Genomic DNA, 23,515 nt, shown 5'->3' with positions numbered 1-23,515 from the left:
CCATCAACAGCCAATTATGTTGGAAGTGCTTCTAAAGAATAAATCACTCTTGAGCACATTACTCACAGGCTGGTCGTGAGGCTTCGATGATCAACATGCTCTACAAGTGATCGCACTTGTAGGTATTCAAAAAATGTCTTTCCCTCCCTCGTCCTTAACAAGGTAACTTCTACTCTCTGACCAGACCCAAGTGTGATGACTTTTAGCATGTCAGAATGCAAAATGAGTTGGAGAGTGAAACAGAAATGTGAGAATTTTTTTGAAACTAAGAACTAGTAATCTAAAAACTACTTCCTCTTGGGATTCAGGCTGGCAGTCTTTCAGGGAATCCACGGGATTCCCACACCTATTTATGCAGGGTGGTCTCGAATAAGTGAACTCTTCATCTCCACTTGCAGAGGGCCATGTAGCTTTCTCATACATTTCCTATTATCCAACTGGTTCTGACACGACAGAGGCACGCGAGTTTCTTATCAGGGAAAGACAACTACAGACTCTTAAAGACTGAATGAGTATCAGGCCATTTTTAATCATCTTAAACCATCAACTCAATAGTAATGGGATAGAAAAAAAAAAAAGACCAGAATTTTGTGAAAAGGCACTTACGAGATCTGAACGCCACAGGACTGTGAACACTTAGAATTTATTCATTCCCAGATTCATTTAACTCATCAAATGCTTTGGGGCCTATTCATTCACCAGCAGCCCATATACAGAAAACATTTACTATTAGCTTAAATTAAATGTCTGTGTGAGAATAATACGAAAAAAGAGAATATAAATCTACCTTACACTTACCGTCCACAGCATTATTACAATAAAAATTCATTAACTTCTGCACAAATTCAGAAAATTTATTTAACCATTAAGGAAACCTTAATGTTCTACCATATCATTTAGGTTAATAGAAAATTGGGGGGGGGGAGAGACTAAATACAAACTATCTTAAGACATTAATCAAACTTTTAATGTTATCAATTTATTGCATATGTCAGTACAGAAAAATAGAAAGTATACTCTAAAAGAAATCTACTGTAAAAAAAAGCAAATGTAAATGTTTGCTTGCTATGGCTAGTACACTGTGTACTGTAACATTCAAATCTGTTATAAAACCGTATTACTGCTTCAAATAAAATATGGCAAATAACAAAAATATGATTTACATTATGAGACTGGGTTAACTTTCTCTTATCCTGAATGTACCCGAAGGTGTTGAAAACAACTTGAATTTTCAGTATTCACTGTACTGACAGAAACTGTTATAAATTATGTTAACACAGTCATCCCTGTTACATATGTATATATGGCACTTTTCGTAAAAAGTGTCGCGTATACATGTCCTATTTTTAAACTACAATTTTAAGATACAAAATATAAATGGAGGTATATTTGTGCCATTTGGCAAAACCGTGTTGACTATAATTAGGATGAATGCACTTATTTCGCTATACAAATGAATATATTACGTCTGACTCGCTAAGATGATTGCATATATGGTAATATAAATAAACTGAAGTGCTTTTCATTTTCTACCCTACTGATTTAAAAAATAGATGTCTGTGCTCTGTCATTTCCAACTTTACCTGAGTGATATGAAAATACATAATTTAAGTGGATAATCCAAAAGCATTATAACTAATATTTTTCACATTTTTTTTTCCTCATAAACTGTTGTCAAACTTAATAGGAAAAACGGAGGGGAGGGCCACTGGAGTTCAATACATCTCAATTATGACCCAAGTTTAAAAGTGACTTGTGGGACATCGTTTTAAAATTTACCCTATTTTTTTTTTTTTCCTAACCTTAAGGGAAGAAAGGGACTCAATAATGAAAATGTCTCTTAAACTGAGATTGGGAGATAATTTATATAAAATCGAACATGGCCTTCATTCTGTAACTGGACCAAATAAATCTATCTTACAAAAATAAGAAACAGATATAAATGCAGCAGGTGGTATGAATTCTCAGTAAGAACCAAGTGCCTGCGGCTCATCATGAGAAAGTAAGTGTAAGCTGCCCTATAACAAAACTGAAAACAGCACTTTGACAAAAATATCAATTTTACAGCCAAGGTATCGCAATGTCAAGTGCTCTAGTCACTTTCTTGATTAGAGATGGCTGCTTCAAATGCTGTGTTTTGCACTGTTAGGTGGCTATTTCCCCCAATCTTATCAGTAAATCACTAATCATTTCCTGGATCTCCATTTAAGAACCACGTCCCGGGGCCCCTTTCCGGCTACTTCTCTTCAATGAGCACCTTTTATCTGTCACAAATTATTTCTCCCCATATTTTGCAATATCCTTCTGAGTGTCCTTTGTACCATTCCCCCCACACCCTAATAATCCCTTTTAAAATAATGGATCTTCATCTACATGGATTGTATCTTGCCAGATTTAAAACCATTCTGGGACTTCCACATTTACAGTAGCTTAAAAACTTAAAAATTCATTCATAAACTCTTATTACAGCTGCTCTTGCAAAATGGGCCGGAAATTAATACACAAGGCAGACATGCTTCCATTCTCACTAAGACCTGGGTCTAAATGAAGAAGTGACTCATGAAGAATTCACATTTTATTAAGACCAACTGCTTTGGCCACAAAACTAGACATGTTTTGAAAAAATAATGCCATGGGCTTCATGGCCCCCTGACCACAAGAGTTTGTCTTCTACCCTCTTCCCATCTAAGGAAGTCTCGGACACAGAAGCCGAGAAAGATGTCCTACTACCCTAAACACAGCCCCAGGAACAAATGTCCCTTAATCCGAAGAGAACGAAGGTGGGGATGAACAGGAGTACTGTACGACTTTTGAAATCCTGGCTTTAGTGGGGGAAAAAATGGTTTATAAATAAACCTTAAAAAAAAAAAAAGCAGCATAAGAACAAAACACTGATGAAGAAAAAGCTCTTACCCTTCATCAGCATAGTTACGAGTGAAGGTGACAATTGGGTCACAAGGAGAACACTCAGTGATTCCATGGAAACACACAAAGCTGCTCTGAACCTTAAAGATGGTAAAGCTGAGGTGCACCAAGTAAGCTCATGCCTAAGTACATGGACTTTTGCTGTAGTAACTTGTTTCTTCGGAAGGCGCCACTGTGTGGGGGGTCACTACAGCGCAGTGATGGACAAGAAGAGAGGCATCCTTTCACTGTGGTGGATGTATACATAAAAATACATCTCCCATGATATGCGTTACCAACTTTTTTTTTCTTAAAGCATGACTCTTAAACATTAACTTATAGAAAAAGTGTCTTTTAGAAATCATAATTGCTAGGATTAATTTTTTTCTAAATACTGACATAAAGTGAATAAGAATGTTATTTGGCAAAAGTATCTCTAGCCCCATCTCCATGGAAAGAGTCTAAAATTAAGGTCAAGAATATTGACCCCTGATTTCTCTGCTCTAGCTGCTTGCACAAAGCCAATAAATATAGCTAAAACATTCAAAATATTCTACGTTAAAGCTGACATAAGGTACAGAGCTCAATTACGTCTAATTTCTAAGGACAGCTTGAAACAACTTAGCATGATTATACCCCGTAGCTTGTATTTTTTAAAGTATATTCTGCAGATTTTAAGGGGCTTTTTTTTAAAGTAAGATTTTTCTTACTCTTCTCTATGTCTAAATACTACTTCTCACTTACAGCCACTTAACTGTTAAATGTGGTAATAGGTTCTGTAAGAAAAAGTTCTTGAGTTCCTTCATTCCCACACTCCTACAAGAAGGAGAAAAATAAAGGCGACTTCCTGAAACTGTCCTTTAATGCTCTCTGTAAGAACAACTGAAACATTAAACCAAAGAACAGGTTTTTTGCTTTTGATTTTGTAACTTTTATTTTCAGAAAGTCCAATAAATGATACCTTGGCTTTCGTGGGCTGATATACCTAGACACTGGACTTAAAAATCAAGTGTGGGAATTTCTGTAAAATAGTATGTACAACCATGGAATGATAGGACTTGCTAATTTAATTCTTAAACAAGTTCTGATGGTCGTTATGACTGCTGTGAGGGGTTCAGCTGTAGACTTACAAAATTGACAGAAGCTAAAATTCTCTTTGCCACCAAAGTTACAAATGTTAAAAAGTTCAAATATGCACATCAAAGCTGCAGTAAAATTCTAAATTTCTATTTTTACATGCCATGATCCAGACCGTACCTAACAAAACACGGTACGTTGATATTGGAAAACGGGGTCCCAGTGATTTGTAAGAAAAAGCTGGATCTCAGCATTCACCAGAGCAAACTTCAATGACAATCTGCACACAGGCCTCACTGTCACTTCTCGCCGAAAACAAAATAGAGTTTACATAAAAATAGATATAACCCAGGTTACCATATACATCGGTCGAAGACCAGTACTATTTACATTAAAAACAATGCATTGCATAATTCAGGGAATAAAATACCATCATGCATTTCATTTTAACTTTTAAGGTGAAGAATGCAGTTACAGAACTAAGTTTGCTTACCACGATTGTCCCGGTACTTGCTAAAGGAATAAAGAATACCCAAAGGTTTCTCGTTGACAGATCTCCTTCCACACCCGGCCACGAATCTAAGTGCCACATGAAGTACACCCTTTTAGCAACAAGAAACTTTTGAATACAATATGCTATTATACTGGCATATTAAACTAAAGATATGGACACATAACCACATTGAAAGGTTTGACGAAAAGGTATGAAAGAATCCCAAGAATTCCAGTTCTTCAAATGTAAAAAACTATTTGGATCATCTCAAAGGAGCACTGAAGTCCTTTCAAAGTTTAATGTCACTCTTCAGACAAGTACAGACATAACACACTGCTAGAAAGGAACATTCTTTATCATTCTGCAAAATTAAAATACAGTGCACTAATCAAAAAGAAGAAACATTATATAATTGTTACATTGGATGAAGTTTTTGCCATTTCCTCAGGAGAATGACTTTTTATTACTTCTCGGATGAACTGCTCCAGGGCGGTGAAATAGCCCTGGCACTGCCACGTATCGTTGTGAGTCCCATCGGGAAAAATGGCTAATCTCTTAGTCCGAGACGGGGAGAGTTCATAAAGTTGCTTCATCATTACTGGTGGAATTAACTGGTCAGAGAGTCCAGAGATGAAAAGAGAAGGCATTCTGCACTGAGAAATTTTTCTGTAGGACAGGAATTTATTTTTGTAGCACCATAAAGGAAGGTAACGCATCGGGAAGAATGAAAATAAAGTGCTGGCCATATGCGGTATGCTTAAAAACGTGTTCTCCACCATGATGGCTGAAATCCTATGTGAATTTTCGGAAGCCAAATGGATTGCCACTGCTCCTCCCAAGGAACGGCCAAAAAGAAAAATTTTCGTTTTGTCAAGGTCAGGTCTAGTCATCACGTAGTCTAGCACAGCTTCAGAATCTAAGTAGAGTCCTTCTTCACTCGCTTCTCCTTCGCTTTTTCCATAGCCTCGATAATCAACAAGCAAAAGATTCACTTTGAGGTTAACCAACATAAGCAATGCGTTCGGTAGCCTGTGACCTATGTTGCCTGCATTCCCATGAAAATAAATTATAGTCGGGGAATAGGGCGAATTGTCTCCAGTGTATCTTATCAAAATAAGATTCAGACGCACTCCATCTTTGGTTCTGATGAAAATGTTTTCATGTGGAATACCAGTGGGCATGGGAACATAGAGGCGTGAAGAAGATGGCTGTTCTGGGAAATAAAGCAATACATCCTGGAATTTATATAGAATACCTGCTATTGATACGAATATTAACAAAAGTAAGATAACACCTCCGTACAGATGAAAAGTCACTATTAAAGGTAAAAGAGAAATACGGCACAGAGCCCAAGACCACGAAGCCAAAGCTATTAGCCATCTTTCAACAAAGTTCCAAAGCATCCAGGACTTTTCCATTGTAGCTCTCCGTAAGTGTCCTAAAGAGAGAGAGAGAGAGAGAGTCAGTCATTCAACATACGATTATTTTAAAAGTTAGATCCATGATACAGTAAATCACGGCACTAGGAGAGTCTCTGGAAGGCTACAGCGATCCATCCACTGTTGTTCACATTCCCCTCGTTCCTTCTGTTCTCAACAGTCTCCTTTCTCCTTCCACTGCTAGAATTATAAAACACAAATATTCATCAAAATATATTCATTTTTCTAAAAAAGTGCTTAATTACTGCCAGGTCCTTTCATTAATGCATTCACCTTGATGTGACAGAAAAATCAGTTGATGCCCTGTTCCCAAATCTGTATGAGGGAATGGAGGCTCAGGGGCCTAAGTAAATGGCCGTGCTCCCAGCTCCTCAGGTAGAAGAGCCCAGAAGCCAATGAGCTTGATTCCAAAGCTCCTGGTGTGCCTACCAGTGAGTTAGGCAGATTGGGAGAATTTCTCTTTTGTATTGAGGTATAACTGACATATAATATTTTATTATTTCCAGGAGTGCAACATAAGGATCTTTATCTATATTAAGAAATGATCGCGGTAAGTCTAGTTAATGTCTGTCTAGTTTTCTTGTGATGAGAACTTCTACGATCCACTCTCTTAGCAACTTCCAAGTATGCAATGCAGCATTAATGACAGTTGCCAAGCTGTACCCAATATCCCCAAGACTATTCATGTTATAACTGTAGGTTCATACACTTTGATCCCCTTTACCCATTTCGTCCATCCCTGCCTCTGGCAACCAGCCATCTGTTCTCTGTAGCTATAAACTTGGGGGTTAGGTCTTTTTCTTTTCTTCTTTTCTAGTTCCACACATAAATGAAATGATACAGCATTTGTCTTTCTCTGACTTATCTCACCTATTAGCACAATGCTCTCAAGTTCACCCATTTTGTGCAAACAGGAAGATTTCATTCTTTTTTATGGCTTGGTAATATTTCATTGTGTGTACACGCCACATTTTCTTTATCCATTCATCCATCATTGGCTACTTAGGTCGTCTCCGTACCTTGGCTATTGTAAATAATGTTGCAATGAACATGGGTGTCTGTATGTCTTCTTCAGTGGTTTTGTTTTCTTTGGATAAACAGCCAGAAGCAGAACTGCTGGATCATATGGTAGCTGTATTTTTTATTTTTTGAGGAACCTTCCACAGTATTTTTCATGGGCCACACCAATTTACATTCCCACCAACAGCGCCCGAGAGTTTCTTCTTCTCCACATCCTCACCAACATTTATTTCTTGTCATTTTGATGATACCCATTCTGACAGGTGCGAGGTAACATCTGTGGTTTTTCATTTGCATTTCCCTGATGATCAGTGACGTTGAACATCTCTTCATGTACTTGCTGGCCATGTATGTCTTCTCTGGAAACGTATTCAGATCTTTTATTTCATAATCACGTTGTTTTGCTGCTATTGAGTTGTGTGAGTTCTTTCTATACTTTAGATACTAATCTTTTATCAGATATATGCTTTGCAAATATATTCTCCCCTTTTACTAAAGGCTTTCTTTTCATTTTGTTGATTTCCCTTGCTGTGTAGAAGCTTTTTAGTCTGACGAGGTCCCACCTAGTTATTTTGCTTTTGTTGTCTCTGCTTTTGGGGTCAAAGATCCAAAAATCTTTGCCAAGACAGATGTCAAGGAGCTTACTACTTAGTTTTCCTCTAGCAGTTTTATGGTTTCAGGTCTTAAAGTCTTTAATCCATTTTCAGTTAATTTTTGTGTATGTGTAAGATAGTGGCCTACTTTCATTCTTCTATACATGGATAGCCAGTTTTCCCAGTGCCATTTCCCCCAACTGTGTATTCTTGGCTCCCACCCTGTTGTAAATTAATTGACCATTTACATGTAGGTTTATTTCTGGGCTCTCTATTCTGCTCCACTGATCACCGTGTCTGTTTTTATGCCAATACCACATTGTTTTGACACAGTTTTGTAATATAGTTAGAAATCAGGGAGTATGCCTCCAGCTTTGTTTTCCTTTCTCAAGATTGCTTTGTCTAGTTGCAATCTTTTGTGGTTCCACACAAATTGTAGGATTACTGTTCTATTTCTGTAAAAATTGCCTTTGTAATTTTGATAGTGATTGCACTGTATCTGTACACTGTTTTGGGTAATATGGGCATAATAGCAATTCAAATCCATGAGAACAGAGTACCTTTCCACTTATTTGTGTCTTCTTCAATTTCTTTCATTGATGTCATACAGTTTTCAGTGTACAGCTCTTCCCCTTCCTCGGCTAAACTTATTCCTAGGTATTGTATTTTTTTAAGGAATTGTAAATAAAACCATTTTCTTTCACTTCTCTTTCTGATAATTATTAGTATATAGAAACAAAACAGATTTTTGTGTACTGATTTGCTATCCTACAACTTTACTGAGGTAGGCAGGTTGAAGGCAAATTTTATTAAAGAGACAGTTAACATATTCTAATCAGTCAAGATCAATCTGATATAATGTACTGTCAATTTTCTTTTTCACATTATAAATTATACCTAAACAAACTGAGGTAAGAGTAAATTGCTTTCTCCTCTACCTGGAGGTTTTCACAGTTAAACTTAAACAATAATTTATTCAAATTAACTACGGGTTTCCAGTATTGTATTATTTTTGAGAGAAAGAGTTTAATAATTTCTCTTTCACAATGGATTAAAGAGAAATTTCAGATTGCTAGTATCATGAAATAGCACACAATCTTGTATACAGCCCTTATTGCAATTTCATATCAGTGAGTCAATCCAGATTAGTATGATGTATTGATCAGGTCATAAACAGCTGGGGGAGAAATGTAAAATGAACACATGGCAATTCTATCTGAGAACCAGTGATAAAATGAAGAAAAGGACTTTCTGGAGAAAAACTTTTTTAAAGACTTCTGAAAATTATAATTGATAAAAGAAAATGCAGAAGAAAAGCATTTCAAGTCAACATTTTTTGGTTATCAAATAAAGAAGTTTATGCATAATTGCCTTAAAAAGGCAAAAAAGGTGAGATACGGTATAAGCTTTCTTATTAGCAGTCCTCTCTTTATACGTTTGCCAAGTTTTAAAAATTATTAGATTCTCTTTTACTTGCAAGCAAACCTACCATATTTTATACTTAAATAAATAATTGTTAATGACTGATTTTTAAAATTTTACTGTATTCCATAAGCTCATAAACAGGACATTTTCATTCACTGAATTAAACACTGAAGACAAAATCAGAAAACCAAATTAAATTAGATTGGCTATAAAGGTGAGTTAGAGGGTTTAATAGATCTGATATTTCACTATTACCTCACCTAACTTATCTTACTAGCTTACTGAACATAGACTTTCAAATGTGAATTCTTGTTCAAATGACTCTCTTTGAACATAAACCGAGGGCACAGCATTTCCTGAAGTTTCTCTGCAATCTACACTGCCACCCAGCTGTGGCAAGTTTTATTACATGAGCACTATGGTAAGTAGGTAAGACACAGGACATAAAGCAAAAAATTCAAGTTTGAAAATACCCGGGCAGTGGCTGTCCCGACCTGGCTAAAAAGCAGACCGCAAGGGGCCGCACAAAGCAGGCCAAGCAGGCCAACATTCCAGATCACGAATGAGTCCGGGCCTTGTGCAACCCCTGATGGCCGTTTAGCAGCAGCCCCGTCACACAGGCCTTTGCTGCATCCCTTCCACGTCGTGCGTGAGTCTGGACGACACATCTGGCCCGCTTACGCTTTTCATCTCATGTTTACTCACTTTTATTTTTTTAAGGATTTTCATTTGTACCAAGAGCTGTACTGGGGAAAGGTAAAAGCCCACCATCGTTAACTTTATCCATCGAAATGAAGAAATTCTGTGTAATAATTAGGACTAACGAGGTCTGGGATATAAAATCCCAATATACTAGAGCACCACGCTATTTGGAAAGTAAGATAACCATTTAAGACATTTCTTTAGTGAACAATTTTACTGTCTTTTTCATAGTTAAAGCCAATCATTTATGACAGTGCTATGAGAGTTAACACCATTTATTTGGGATTTAGCAGAAAAAAAGAACACAGCTAAAATCCCATCACCCTAAAATTCTGCTCTACCAAGTATCTGCTGAACAATCTTGTGTTTATCACTTATTTATTTCCAGTCTGAATTTCTTTTCCATAGAAGGAGACTTTTAAATGCCTACGTATAAGGCTGGTCAGCATTACCAAATGAAACTAATTTAAAAAGCATAACAGATACTGTAGATATATTAACTTTATTTGCCTTTGTGACTAGTATTTGTAGCTATTCTACCATGTTCTTAACCATGTTCTGCTCAAATTAACATTAACATCAGATGTACGAAGCAAATCTAGAAATTTGATAAGGGTTCCTATATCCCAGATAACCAGGAGTTGACTCAGTTTTCCAATCAAACAATCGTTACAAAAAACTACCTGAACATTTCATACATACATATATCTCGTACATTCAGAAAAAAAGTTACAATTTTCAAATATTCAAACTTGGAAAAATTATCTTTTGTAAAGTAGCCTCTTTAATTTCTAATTTCCACATATAATACTGAATTTAAATCTATAAATCCAACAACTGTTTTTCCCTGTTTCACTAGCGTATCCCTACTGGGTAGGACACCACTTTACATACATTCCGAACTAAAATGTTTTCCAAATGAACAAACAAATCGTGTATCTGTACTATTAGGCTTCTAAGAAAACGTAACTGTGTTCTGAGCACTGGACACATGTATTTAAGACTGGACATCAGAAATATGGCAAACGTGAGTCCACTTTTGGTTAGAAATAACAGGAATTAAACTGAGAAGTCACCTTAACTAAACAGACTCTGCGATAAACAAAGGCAATCTTATCATCTTAAACAATGGAAGCCGGAATAAACGTCAGTCCTTTTCGAGGAATATCAAATGGAAATCAATTCTGAGGACAGGTTAATAGAAACTGCTCTCAAGTGTGTATGCTGTCTTCTCTTCCATATGCTTTGACACGAAAGAGCACCCCCACTCACCGACCGCCTTACCCTCACCCGACCCAATTTGCTGGTAACTTCTGCTCCCTAGTCTGTGTCTCGCCTCTACGCTCTAAAGGAGACGGGAGCAAGCAAACCTAAAACGGGAAGGATGCTTTATTTATGAAACGTGTTGAGACTTTCAGCAGAATACAATTACCGGAGTCATCTGCTGACAGGGGCAACCCCATCCAGACCTAGACGTCACGAAAGCCTCTGCAAATGCACAGAACCTCTGAAAGAGCGCCCCGCACAGACCCGACAGCTGGCGGTGTGCAAGTCTGACGTCGGTTTTGTCAGTAAATTCGTGCGAGTAAAGGGCTCACAAAACCTTTTCTCCAGCATGAAAAACATGACCTCTGGTTAACCTTCCAGCGCTGTTTCCCTGGAAACCTCATAAAGGTGGGACAGCGGCTGTCTCTGAGCGACATTATGCGTGGTGAACTTGACCCCTCGCGGTGAGCGGACCTGGTTAGGGTGACACATGACCCACAGGGAGGAGAAAGAGGGGGCCCCCGGTAGTGGGGGTAGAGGAGGAGCCACGTCAGGGGGCACCCGTTCCCACCCACATCACCTGCCACCGGCCTGAGCTACTGTTTGGGGACAACACACCGGATGCTGATGCGCCAGGTTTCCCATCCCATGTCCTTCAGCATCGGGGAGAGAGACGGTGCCGGGGCGGTCCGTCGGCTCTCCTGAGTGACACTCTGGGCTGCTGGTCACAGGCCATGAGCCAGGCCTGGCCGTCCCCGCACACGCTCACGCTCACGCTCACCGGGTGTGCTATGGGGCGGAACTGGGAGATGCACACATTCAAAGTGAAACCAAAGTTCAATCTAACTAGACAGGTGGCTTCGAGGGAAGGAGCTCTCGTGAGCCCCGAAGACAGGAGAACTGGGTCATCTTCATGCGGCTACGTTATCACCGTGTTTCCACCGCAGGCCTACATCCTGGACATCTGACGTGTCCCCGTCTCTCAGTCCCGCCTCCGCCGCCTTCTCACAGCAGGTCTCACACGGTAGATGTCGCTACAGCCCGTCTCCCTGGGGCTTAAACCACCCCAGCACCTACTCCCGGAGCATCGGACGCACACCTCTCCCCATGACCGCTCACGAGAAGGAAACCTCACCTGCTCACCAATGCAAGCGGTCCTCTCAATCCACAGCGCAGCCCCTCGGCCCGAAGCAGCACCAAACCCTGCCTCTCCCTCAGCTTCCGGTTACTCGAATTCCAGAGTCTCCCTCGGACCCACCCCCAAACAGAGGCATTTTCCAAGGTCCTGTCCCTTTACCTCCTTTCGCTCAGCAATTTCTTTTTTTTTTTTTTTAATTTTTTAGGTTTTATTTATTTCTGAGAGAGAGAGAGAGAGGCAGCATGAACGGGGGGGGGGGGGAGGGAGATACAGAATCTGAAATAGGCTCCAGGCTCTGAGCTAGCTGTCAGCTCAGAGCCTGACATGGGGCTTGAACCCATGAACTGTGAGATCATGACCTGAGCCGAAGTTGGACACTCAACCGACTGAGCCACCCAGGTGCCCCGAGCAATTTCATTCTTTTTCTTGCCTCCATCTATCACGCTCGTGTATAAATTATTCTGATCCTCTGTTTACTCCACCTAAAATCTCAATTTATCTGCTCCCTGAATACCTGATATTTCACTGACACCTCAAACTTCTCTACAACTAACTGCATCCCTCTCCACCTCACATTTCCCATGTTTTTCATTAATTACAAACAAAAAAAAGCATGATGTGCAAATACTTACTCAAAAGCGCAAGTAAAACTCTGGGGCTCAATATATAATAATACAGTGAACTAAAATTTAATTAATGTGTTAGTTTCAAAAATAAGCACATTATCATTATATGCACAGGTCTTGACTCTGAATGAAAATCAATCAAACTAAATATAATTCTGTGCTTATATTTAGATAAAGTGATTAGGGGTATCATATTGATATTAGCAAGCACATCTCAAGAAATCATCTATTGAGGGGCGCCTGGGAGGTTCAGGTTAAGTATAGACTTCAGCTCAGGTCATGATCTCACTGTCCGTGGGTTCGAGCCCCGCATCGGGCTCCGTGCTGACAGCTCAGAACCTAAAGCCTGCTTCAGACTCTGTGTCTCCCTCTCTCTCTGCCCCTCCCTCACTCATGTTGTCACTATCTCTCAAAAATAAAATTAAATAATCTATTGAAAGCATGACTAACTTTTACTATGATTTTCTTATGACAAAGCAGAAATAATTAATGATAGCGTTCCTTTCAGAAGAATGGTTTTCAAGTATCGGCAACACCTTGATGGACTATAGGAGCACTTTAATCCTAGGAATACAACTTACAGGTCTGGCGATGATCATCTTGAGAATTTTATGCTCCTGATTAACTTGTTTTATTCAACTTCAGTGCTCCACATGCCTCAGGTGTTTAAGTATTAGGCCATTATATGTATACAACAAACAATTAATTTAAGACTAAAAAATAAAAAATAATTTGAAGCCGCAGAAGTGTCAGAAGCCCCAGGTCGGTAGCGTCCCCTGGGACAGGTCACCGGGGTTAGTGAGGGCTCGCTCACCTGATCTCCCGGAATCACCTCGTGGGCTCCCTCACACATATGCACTTGGAGAAACCCAAATGGCTCCACCGCTAGGAAAAATATGTAAATATTGTTAAAGCTGATGGTCAAAAAAAATACAGAGATCAGTGCGGAAGTCACGCCCATCCTCAATGACCTGAGTCCTCAGGACAGAACCGCCACGGCCCAGGGGAGCCCTCCAGGCCCGCCCCGGCCGCTGAAGCCCAGCCCTGGCTACCCGGCCTGCTCGGACTCCAGCGCCTCCACCGCACGATTTACAGACTGAAGACAAGGCCACACACGGGGGCACAGCCTGCTGGGGGAACGACAGTCTGGGCGCCACAGACTATTTGAAAGTCATAAATGTACAGCCCTTGTTGTCAAGTCGCTCGTGATCGACTTAGGAAACAGACATGGGCGTCTAAAACACTGCATGTCGAACATAAGTGCATTTAATTCTCAGAGAGACAAAGAAAATCGAAGATCACAACTGTCCTTAAATACACAAAAACTGTAACTATGTGTTCTTTACAAGGTAATTTTTAGTAAGGCCTGGATTTCATCATGCCTGATTACTTTCAGGAACCAAGTGGAAATCTGTGCAAACGTTTAAAACACAGGACAAAGCGTCAGCTCCAGGATTAAGGATGTCTCTTACCTGATATCAAAGAGCTGTCTATGCCACTTGTTTTTACCCACTTAGCACAATTACTCACAGGAACGGGAAGTCTTCAAGCATAATCTAAGTAAATCCCCGGCAAGCCCGGTGTGGAGGAACTCGGAGCAGCAGAACGGGATGATCTGAGGCCCCTCTTAAGCCTGAGATCTTTCTAGGCCAGTGGTTTCCAAGAGTGGCTGCAGGCTCCCAGGAGTCACCAAGACCCGTCAGCGGTGTCTTCGAGGCCAGTGCTATAATTATGCTGATTATCTGCCTCCGCTGTGTTTGGCTTTTCACCGCTGGACACTCGCATTAATGGAACACAACCCAGGACGGGCGGCAAGGATCAAGGCAGAGCACCAAGAAGCTGCAGGCCTATTCCTTACCCCGGGACTCCAGGGAAGGGGAGGCTTCTTACCTAAGAAAGCTGTACGATGAACCGAGCTGTGTCTCCCGCGGTGAGTACACGCCCCTACCGCTCTGCGGGACGCGAGGGGGACCCGGACGGCTCCCGGGCTGGTGCCCAACCGAGTGGGGAGCTGACCTCGCTGCGTCTCCGGGTGACGACATTCGTACTCAGGGTCCCCTGCGGCCCTGTGGTCTCTCGGAGTCAGGGGTGTGGCGGACTCTTTGTGAAAAGTGAACGTGACGTGGCCACTACACACCCCGTGGCTGCGGAGACCGTGACGGCGCCGTGCTGGGGACGGTAACCTACAAAATGAGTGACTATGTGGAAGAGTCTGCCCCACACGCAGACTAGTATTTTCCAAGGCCCCGATGAACGAGGCCACGTGACCCGGCACGGGCAAACATTCACTCGGAGAGAAGCGGACGACTTCGGTGTGACCAGGCCGAAAGCCCCTGGGACACAGGCTTCGGCGTAGCCGCGTCTGCCGAGCACTGGAGCGTGTCGCACACCGGCCACGACAGTCCTCCCTGGTCAGCCGCAGGCTTGGTGAGCCCGGCCGCCTTCGGAGACGCACGACCCCCACCGGGCGGCCCCGCGTGCGCGGACGTCACACACGTTTACGGCCGTGGAAAACAACGCCACGCTCCTCATTAACCTCCGCAAAGACAGCCGTTTCGGATCAACACTGTCAGTATGCGATGAAGTGTTCACTGCCGCCTGGAAGTGACAACTGTGTACTTCATAACCCGCCAGCCCGAACCCCTCGCACAGCGACTGCCGCCGCCCAGCAGCGCGCGCCACGCCCTCGCCGTCCCTGACGCCGTCCGGAGCGTAAAGGGGTCGGGAGGCCAGCACGTGGAGGCGCCACGGCCCCGCGGGGCCCGGCCCCAGGACCCTGCGGCCGCTTCTCCAGAGACGCCGGGGGGCGCTCCGGGGGTGGCGGCACCGCTCTCGTCCCAGGGACACGGCCAGGAAACTCTCAAATCGCCCGAAATGCCCCGGGGGTCGCCCCAAGCACCGACAGAACAGAACACACTCGACGACAAAACTGACAGGAGGCCGCGCTGAAGACCCCGCGAGCCGGGCCCCCGCGCGGCAACGCTGGCCGTGGGGCGAGCGCACTTCCGCTCCTGCTCCAGATCCATCTCGGGGAACAGCATTCCCGTGGCCGCCACGCAGTACGTTGCTCGTGGGATTCGTACACATATGGCCTCTATCAGTCTGAAATTTATTCCCTCTATACCCACTCTGTTGAGAGCTTTTGTCATGAAATGATGCTCAATTATTTCAAATCTTTTTAAACAATATTTTTAAATATTTATTTTTGAGAGAGAGAGAAAAAGAGAAAGAGACCAGGGGAAGGCAGAGAGAGAGAGAGGGAGCATAGAATCCGAAGCAGCTCCAGGCTCTGAGCTGTCAGCACAGAGCCCAACGTGGGGCTCGAACCCACGAACCGTGAGATCATGACCTGGGCCGAAGTTGGACGTTTGAGCCACCCAGGCGCCCCTCAAATGGTTTTTCTGAATATCAAAACGATCATATGGTTTTTGTCCTACAGTTTGTCAACGTGTTATATAGCATGCTGAGAACGCTAAAATGTTTGTGCCACCCCAGAATAAATCCTTGAAACTAACGCAGTACTGTATGTTACTCTGCTGGAATTAAAATAAAACAGAACCCCCTCCCCCAAAAGAATGATGTACGCCTTTAATTTAAATATTCTGTGCTAAAGCTTGCTGGATTCTGGAAGATAAATATCTTTAATAAAAACACCTAACATTCATCACGTTCCCAAGGATCACAAACAGAAGACAAATGACGAGCTTGAGAGAGAAAACTTTCAGCTGAGGCAGAAGTCCTGTGGCACCTGGGTGAGGCTCTCACCCAATGGATGGTGCTTCACACATTCTCAAATCACTAGCCAAGTCCACATTTAGACATGAGGACCCTTTCTGAATGGCCTTCCTGTCTATCACTTTTTACCTTGGGCCTCAGCTTCCGTACTTGTAGAAGCATGCTGTTAAACTGAATAATCCCTAGGGTCTCACAAATTAATTTTATGGGTGACAGAAAAAGTAAAGGTACAGCTGGAAAATAAACATTAGATTATAAAAGATACTGTCTTTACTAACTAGCAGAGGTTGGAGGGCCCGGTTACATGACTTTAAAGAGTAACTGAAAAGTAAGAGGGAAGTGTGCACCAAGATTAAAAATGAGTCTCAGGGCACCTGGGTGGCTCAATTGGTTAAGTGTCAGACTTCGGCTCAGGTCATGATCTCCTGGCCCGTGAGTTCAAGCCCCACACGTCGGGCTCTGTGCTGACAGCTCAGAGCCTGGAGCCTGTTTCAGATTCCCTGTCTCCTGCTCTCTCTGCCCCTCCCCCACCTGAGCTCACTCACTCTCTCAAAAATAAACATTTAAAAAAATTTTTAAAAATGAGTCTCCAGAAAGCTCAGATGTGCAGATACAGTGATTTCATATTTCAACTGAGGTTTGTAAGATATTTTATTCATCATACATTTTCAGTCTCCCTCCCAGACCATTACTATCAAAGAAACATATTTTTAAAGAGCACACACTTTAGGTTGTAGCAAATAAGCTTCGCTATGCAGCCTTCACATAAAACAACAGACACACATGTTTTCGGAGTATCTGCTGGGAGGAGAGAAAGAAAAGCCGGGACTACATAAGGAACTATCATGAATTTCTATGAACTCGGCATTGCTTTGCTTTTGCTTTGTGAATGGAACTCAGGTCATTCTCTCCAATGAAAGCCACGTACACGACAGCAAACACTACATTAAAGATTAACTTCCAATCCAGAGTAACCACCACCATCAACCTCCTCCCTGCCAAAAAATACTACTGCTCCCCCAGTGAAGCTGGTAACCTATTATCAACTCTTCACCCAGCACAGTCTATCCAAAGTACTAAAACTGACACTACAGGAACGAATATGGTTTTAAACTTTTCATTTTGAAATAAGTACAGACTCATAAGAAAATGCTAAAACAGTAAAAAGAGGTCCCATGTACGCATCGCCCAGGTCTCCCCCACAGCCACATCTCCCTTCGCTGGGAACACACGGGGAACCTGACGCCCATACTGTGTGTGCCTACGGTTCTAGGCCATTCTATCACATCCAGATTCATGTGACCTCAGCAATCAGGAATCGATATCATAGGGGTGCCTGGCTGACCCAGTCACTGGAGCTTGCGACTGTTGATCTTGGGGTAGGGAGTTCGAGCCCAGGCTGGGTGTAGAGATTAGTAAAAGAATAAATAAATCTTTAAAAAAAAAAAAAAAGAGCGTTGTCATAATAATTGAAGACTGAACGCCCTGCTGGGCACACTGCGAGCTCTCCATCTCTCTCCGTGGGCTTAGATACGAGTTAGTGTCTACACCCACACACTCGAGAGCGAGAGGAGGCATGATGAAGTGTGGTGGGGCAGCATTTCACAGGGGACTGTCCTGGGCACAGCCCGACGTACGGTGATCCTGATATTTCCTCATGTAACCCCTGAACCTTTCAACAGATACTAGATGTGCCCAGGGTCACATGACTCGGGGCTGGGGGGGGGGGCGCCGAGCTGGTACCAGGCCATCTGGCGGCGGGTCCAGACCACCACTGCAGAAAGGAAGCACAAGTACCCACGGTCACCTCTTCTCTGCTTAGGCACGGAAACCGGGTCCTGACGAGAGAAGGGATAGCTCATCCGTGTGCTGGCCGCCCTGGGCTGGGGCTGTGGTGCCCGAGCCCGCACCCTGGGCGTGGTGGGCGAGGCCTGCAGGGTGGTCGCTGTGGGCCGGGGAGCAGCGCTGAGGGGCTCGGCTACTGAGAATTCAGTTCTGTCTGGGGGCGGGGAGCCTGGGGGAGGCGGAGCGGGCGGCCCCGGAGGTCACCCTGGTAGTGAGCAGGGCAGGCAGCGGGCAGAGCAGCCTCCGGGGGTTGAGGGGCAGCAGGGGTGCGGTGGGAAGGAAAGGGTGAGAGGCTGCTGGGACCACCTGGGTCCAGGCCTTGGTTGAAAGCAACAGATCAGAAGCAGCTAACCTTGAAAACGCAGAAACCCGAGACACAGGTGCAGGGATGCAAACACAGGGCCCACCTCAGCCCTTCCTGGGCCTGAGTCCTGCGGGGTCTGGAGCAGGGAGGGCCCCAGACACCACCCCCTCCGGCGCCATCGGCCTGGGCCTGGCCCGCTGCGCCTGGACCCCGCAGGGCAGGGGCCTCCCTGAGCCCCTCCTACGCGCCTGACGCTTCTGGTGTGTGGCTGCCTTCTTTTAAAATTCACTTGTTTGTTAATTTACATCCAAGTTGGTTAGCATCTAGTGCAATAATGATTTCAGGAGTCGAATCCAGTGATTCATCCCCTACGTCTACCAGCCAGCGCCCACCCCAGCGTCCTAAGGCCCCTGGCCACTTAGCCCATCCCCCACCCACAGCGCCTCCAGCAGCCCTCAGTCTGTTCTCTGTATTTAAGTCTCTTATGTTTTGTCCCCCTCCCTGTTTTTATATTATTTTTGCTTCCCTTCCCTTGTGTTCATCTGTTTTGTATCTTAAATTCCACATGAGTGAAGTCACATGCTGTCTTTCTCTAATTGAACAAATATGTTTTTTGATTACTGCTTCAACTAGCAGAGTATATAAGCTATTCCTTTAATCACACTTAAAATTGTATTTTAATAAAGCCTGGAATTCTCACACAAAAAAGTAAATGCCCGTTATTTTAATTATTTTTTAATTGCAGAAGTTTACATTGTACTACCGATTCACTGATTCTGCCGACAGAAAAAAGTCTTTTAAAAACTACAAAAGATGTTTACCTACGCGGGAAACATGAATTCCCCCCAATCTGACCAAATACTAACCAATTATAAATGCAATCAAAAAGGTCCTAAGTCATAAATGTACTATTATTTTTAAAGCCCTTGAGTCCATCTCAAATTGGTAATTTTAGGAATAGCTTTAAAAACAAAAACTGATCAAAAGTGAAAAAACCTACGTAGAAATGACAGAACAGTGTGTGGGTTCACGTGGAGACTGTAAAAAGCGGAAGCAAACTCACGTGCAAGGCTAACAGGTGTACAAGAGGGGAAGAAAGAGTATCCACACTCCTACTAAGTGCTCTAAGGGAATTCAGCTTCTGATCACATTTCAAGTACTGAAGAACGCAGACTCAGCCTTCCCGCACCGATGTACCCCCTTCTCCGCTAAGCGTTGCGAAGTTAAGCCTTCCCAGTGATGTACCCCCTTCTCCGCTAAGTGCCGCAAAGTTAAGCGGTCAAGCCAGCTGTGCAGCGGAAAGGGAAAACAAACAGCTCTCTGAGGGTTAGACAGCACAGAATGAATTCTCCACTTCCCTGGCGGTTACCCGCAGGTCATCAATAATGGAGACTTGTGTACGAACAGCCCCAGGGGACAAATGAAGCGCCAGCTGCCTGTGGAAATGGTGGATGGCAGACCAGGTCAGGGACTGAACTCTACTTGGGCAGAAGAATCGCAAACACACCAGGTGGTGACACAGAGCATTTTGGCGCTTTCTCCTTTACCAGAAGCATGGAAGGGTTGGCAGACACAGTCAACTGATGGAACAAAGACTGTGAGAGATCACTGTCACTGCCAATCACAGTCTGTTCTGAGATTATCTGTAAAGTATTTAATATTATCTGAGAGTATCTGAAATATCTGTAAGAATATGGTTTTTAAAAACCCACAAAGTCTAAAAATGCAAATAATGACATTAGAATTAAGACTGATAGTGAGGGGCGCCTGGGTGGCTCAGTCAGCTCAGGTCATGATCTCACTGCTTCTGAGTTCGAGCCCTGCGTCCGGCTCTGTGCTGACAGCTCGGAGCCTGGAGCTGCTTCGGATTCTGTGTCTCTCTCTCTGCCCCTCTTCTGCACACACTTTTGTGTGTCTCGCTCTCTCTCTTTCTCTCAAAAATAAACACTAAAAAAAAAAAAAAAAGACTGATAATGAAATTCAGTATGTTTCCAACTGTTCTAGACACTTTACTATAAACTAGATGGATGGAACTTAAACGTTATTTTCTTCTGACAACACTGTTACAGAAAAGGTAAGATTCTAGGCTAATTCATTAATGCATATAGTTCATGTCCTGGAAACAATACAACTTTGCAATTTTAGTGGAATGCACTCCTAAAGAAGTTAAGACCTATAAGAAACAGTAACATAAAATATAATGCTTTATTATGAAGTGTACCATTTGAGGGGGAAAAATCTTAATTAGAAGAATCAGAAAAACTAAAACTTTTGGTCTGAATTTAAGAAGCACATAGAAGGGCCCCAAGCATTCTTGAGGTGATGAAACAAGAGTCAGAAAGATTTTAGAATCTGAGTAATAACTGAGTTCTAAATTAGTGAGCAACAGAGAAAGAGAAAAAGATTCCCATGAGATGAGTAACAGGGGAGGGGGATTCTAGAACAGCGTTAGGGCCGGACAGCTTCTGAACCAATCACTGGGTGATACTGTTAACCCACGACACTGGGGTTTGGAGAGCCTGTCCCTGAGAGCCCAAGGGGCCAAAGGCCCTCTGGAGAAGGCATGGGGTGTGGGGTGCGCGTGCCTGGGTCGGGACACACAGAAGCCAGAAAGCGGGCTCACATCCATCATGTCCACGCGGCCACCAGTGGAAGGCAGTGTGGTGCAGCAGGAAGAGACCTGCTTCCCGGCTGGGTCCGCTAATAGCCAGGTGGCCTTTGCCAACTCACTTAGCTTCTCTGAATATACATTTCTTCGTATGAAAACAGGAAGACGGAACATGTCATGGAAAAACTGCTGGGATCAAATGCAATACGCAGTGTGTTCATGCAGCCACGTGCAGAAGACAGAATTTAAAGTGTTTTAACATCCACCAGAGCGGGGTAAGTGACAAGCACAACTGCGAGATCGGCTGGACTTGGCTTAAACAACGGCTGAGCCTCGCCGGAGAATACCCGAGGCTGCGCACACAGGAAAGAGCTAGGGCGATGCCTTAGTCCTCCGTCAGAACCCGGGCCAGGCGGCAGCTCCTTCGGGACGCCTTCCCTGGAGCGCTCTCTACTCCCGGCTACCGACCCTTCCACACCCGGCGGTTTGCACACATTCACGTGGCGACGCGCACTCCTGCAGAATTACTCCGTCTCTGTACACACACCGGGGGCGCCCGCTGCCCGGGACCCCGCCGCTGGATCGTGCACTCTGCAGCAGGCCGTGCCGGCACTCAGGAAGTCCGCTCACCGCCACTGACGGCACGGTCTGTAGGTTTTCGGTAGGATGGTCACGAGACGACATTACACGCACGACGGCAAGTCATCGTTTCACTCGACTAAACTGCAACTTCTTAGTAAAAGGCCAGGGGTGCATCTAAGTATGGACACAAGTCAGTATGAGCCCGTGCCGAGGAAACCGGCCCCCGATCAACGGGAATCAAACCCCAAAACTTGAAATCTTGTGTCTTAAGGCTTAATGTGACCTGGTGCACCTCTGTCAAGCCGCCGGATCCAGGATTTGTTCTTGGTCAGGATGCCCCGGGGAGTAGCCCGAGCAACGCATTTTGCAGAAAGCAAACGCTAACCAAAAAGAAAAAAGAAAAAAAAGAAAACAGAACAACCCCCCAAAAACCCAACAGCAAAGTCGACTTCAATTGCTTGGGGTGCGCTCGCGCCGTCTATGAGACACCCCAAACTTGCTGCCGTGCAACCCGCAGGTCTACACCTGCCGGGGGCGGGCAGCGGCCGGGGGCTCGCCGGGCCCCGCGGCCTCGCGGCTGGGGGCGCCCGGGGTCGCGCGGGCGTGGGGGGCGCGGGCCGCGAGGGGCGAGCTCCGAGCAGCGGTCGGCGCGCGCTCCTGCGCACACCGCCGACAAGGCTCGGAGGCGCGCTCCGCGCCCAGCGCCGCGCGGTCGGCAACCCGCGCGCCCGCTCCCGCGCCGGGGCCGCGGGGCCGCGGGGCCGCGGGGCCGCGGGGCGGGGGCCGCTCCCCCCCCGGGAGGCGGTTCGGGGTCCCGGGCGCGCGCGAGGCCCCGCCGGCCGCCCCCCGCGCCCCTCCCCGGCGGCCGCGCACCGCACTTACTTAGACCTGCTCGCAGGCTGCGCAGTGGGCCGCGGACACGGAACCCGGCGCCGCGCGGCAGCGTCCCCCCGCGCCGCTTCCGTCGCTCCTCATCGTCCTCCAGCCGAGGGGCCGCCGCCGTCGCCACGGTCTAGCCCGGAGCTGTCGCGGCGCCGCTCTCGGCTCCTCCACTTCCGGCCCACGCTCGGTGTCGCCGGCAAATGTCCCCGCCGGCTCCCACATCACCTGCTCCCCTCTCCGCCTTCCTCCTCCTAGTGGGAACCCGGCCCGCCCTCCCGGGCATGCGCACAAACGGCAGTCGGGGGGGGGGGAGGGGGGAAGTCCCCGGCGACGGTGGCCGGCACGGACAAGATACGTGGGAGCCTGGCCGCCGGCGCGCTGTGGGCCGCCCTACCCGGCGGCTTCTGGGCCTGGGGCCCCTGGAGGCCTCCAGCCCCTCATCGGAGGCCCCCAGCGTGAGTGTTGGTAACGCACCAGATCCCCCTTGGGGACCCAGTTCTAACCGCGTACACACAGCAGTATTCATTACATAAGAAAGTGTGTCTGCCTCGTAGGCTTAGGAGGGGCGTTCCAGTGTGTTCCGGTAGTTAACTTAAAACGCGTCCGTAACTCCCCGTTTCTGTTTTCTCCCATCCCAGCCCTCTCCTACCTCTATCGGAGTGGACCGGCACGGGCAGATGCAGGGCTTGTGACGCCCGAACCTGGGGAGATTTAGAGGGCCTTTTAAAGAAAAAGAATGCAAAATGGTCTTACTTTTGCACATTGTCCAAAAGCACAAGACCAGGGGAACGTGGCTAGAGCCCGGGGCCTGGGACGTGGCCACACAAAGAGCCCTTGAAGCCAGTGCTTCATTACCTTCCCTGCCCCTGGGCACCA

General features: G+C 45.1%; 1 protein-coding gene across 1 annotated transcript; it reads right to left on the bottom strand.

Annotated features, from left to right (window-relative positions):
* Positions 1 to 509: 509 nt before the first annotated feature.
* ABHD13 (abhydrolase domain containing 13) lies at positions 510 to 22,892 on the bottom strand. Its single transcript, XM_039226662.1, has 2 exons — positions 22,640 to 22,892; positions 510 to 5,912 (listed from the first exon to the last, which is right to left on the bottom strand). The coding sequence occupies exon 2, from the start codon at positions 5,890 to 5,892 to the stop codon at positions 4,879 to 4,881; it is 1,014 nt and encodes a 337-aa protein (XP_039082593.1). The 5' UTR covers positions 5,893 to 5,912; positions 22,640 to 22,892; the 3' UTR covers positions 510 to 4,878.
* Positions 22,893 to 23,515: the final 623 nt, after the last annotated feature.

Source organism: Hyaena hyaena, unplaced genomic scaffold (assembly GCF_003009895.1).
Source record: "Hyaena hyaena isolate Hyena2069 unplaced genomic scaffold, ASM300989v1 scaffold_22, whole genome shotgun sequence".
Taxonomy (NCBI): domain Eukaryota; kingdom Metazoa; phylum Chordata; class Mammalia; order Carnivora; family Hyaenidae; genus Hyaena; species Hyaena hyaena.
Note: the sequence above shows the minus strand (reverse complement) of the source record. Positions and strands in the feature narration are given on the sequence as shown.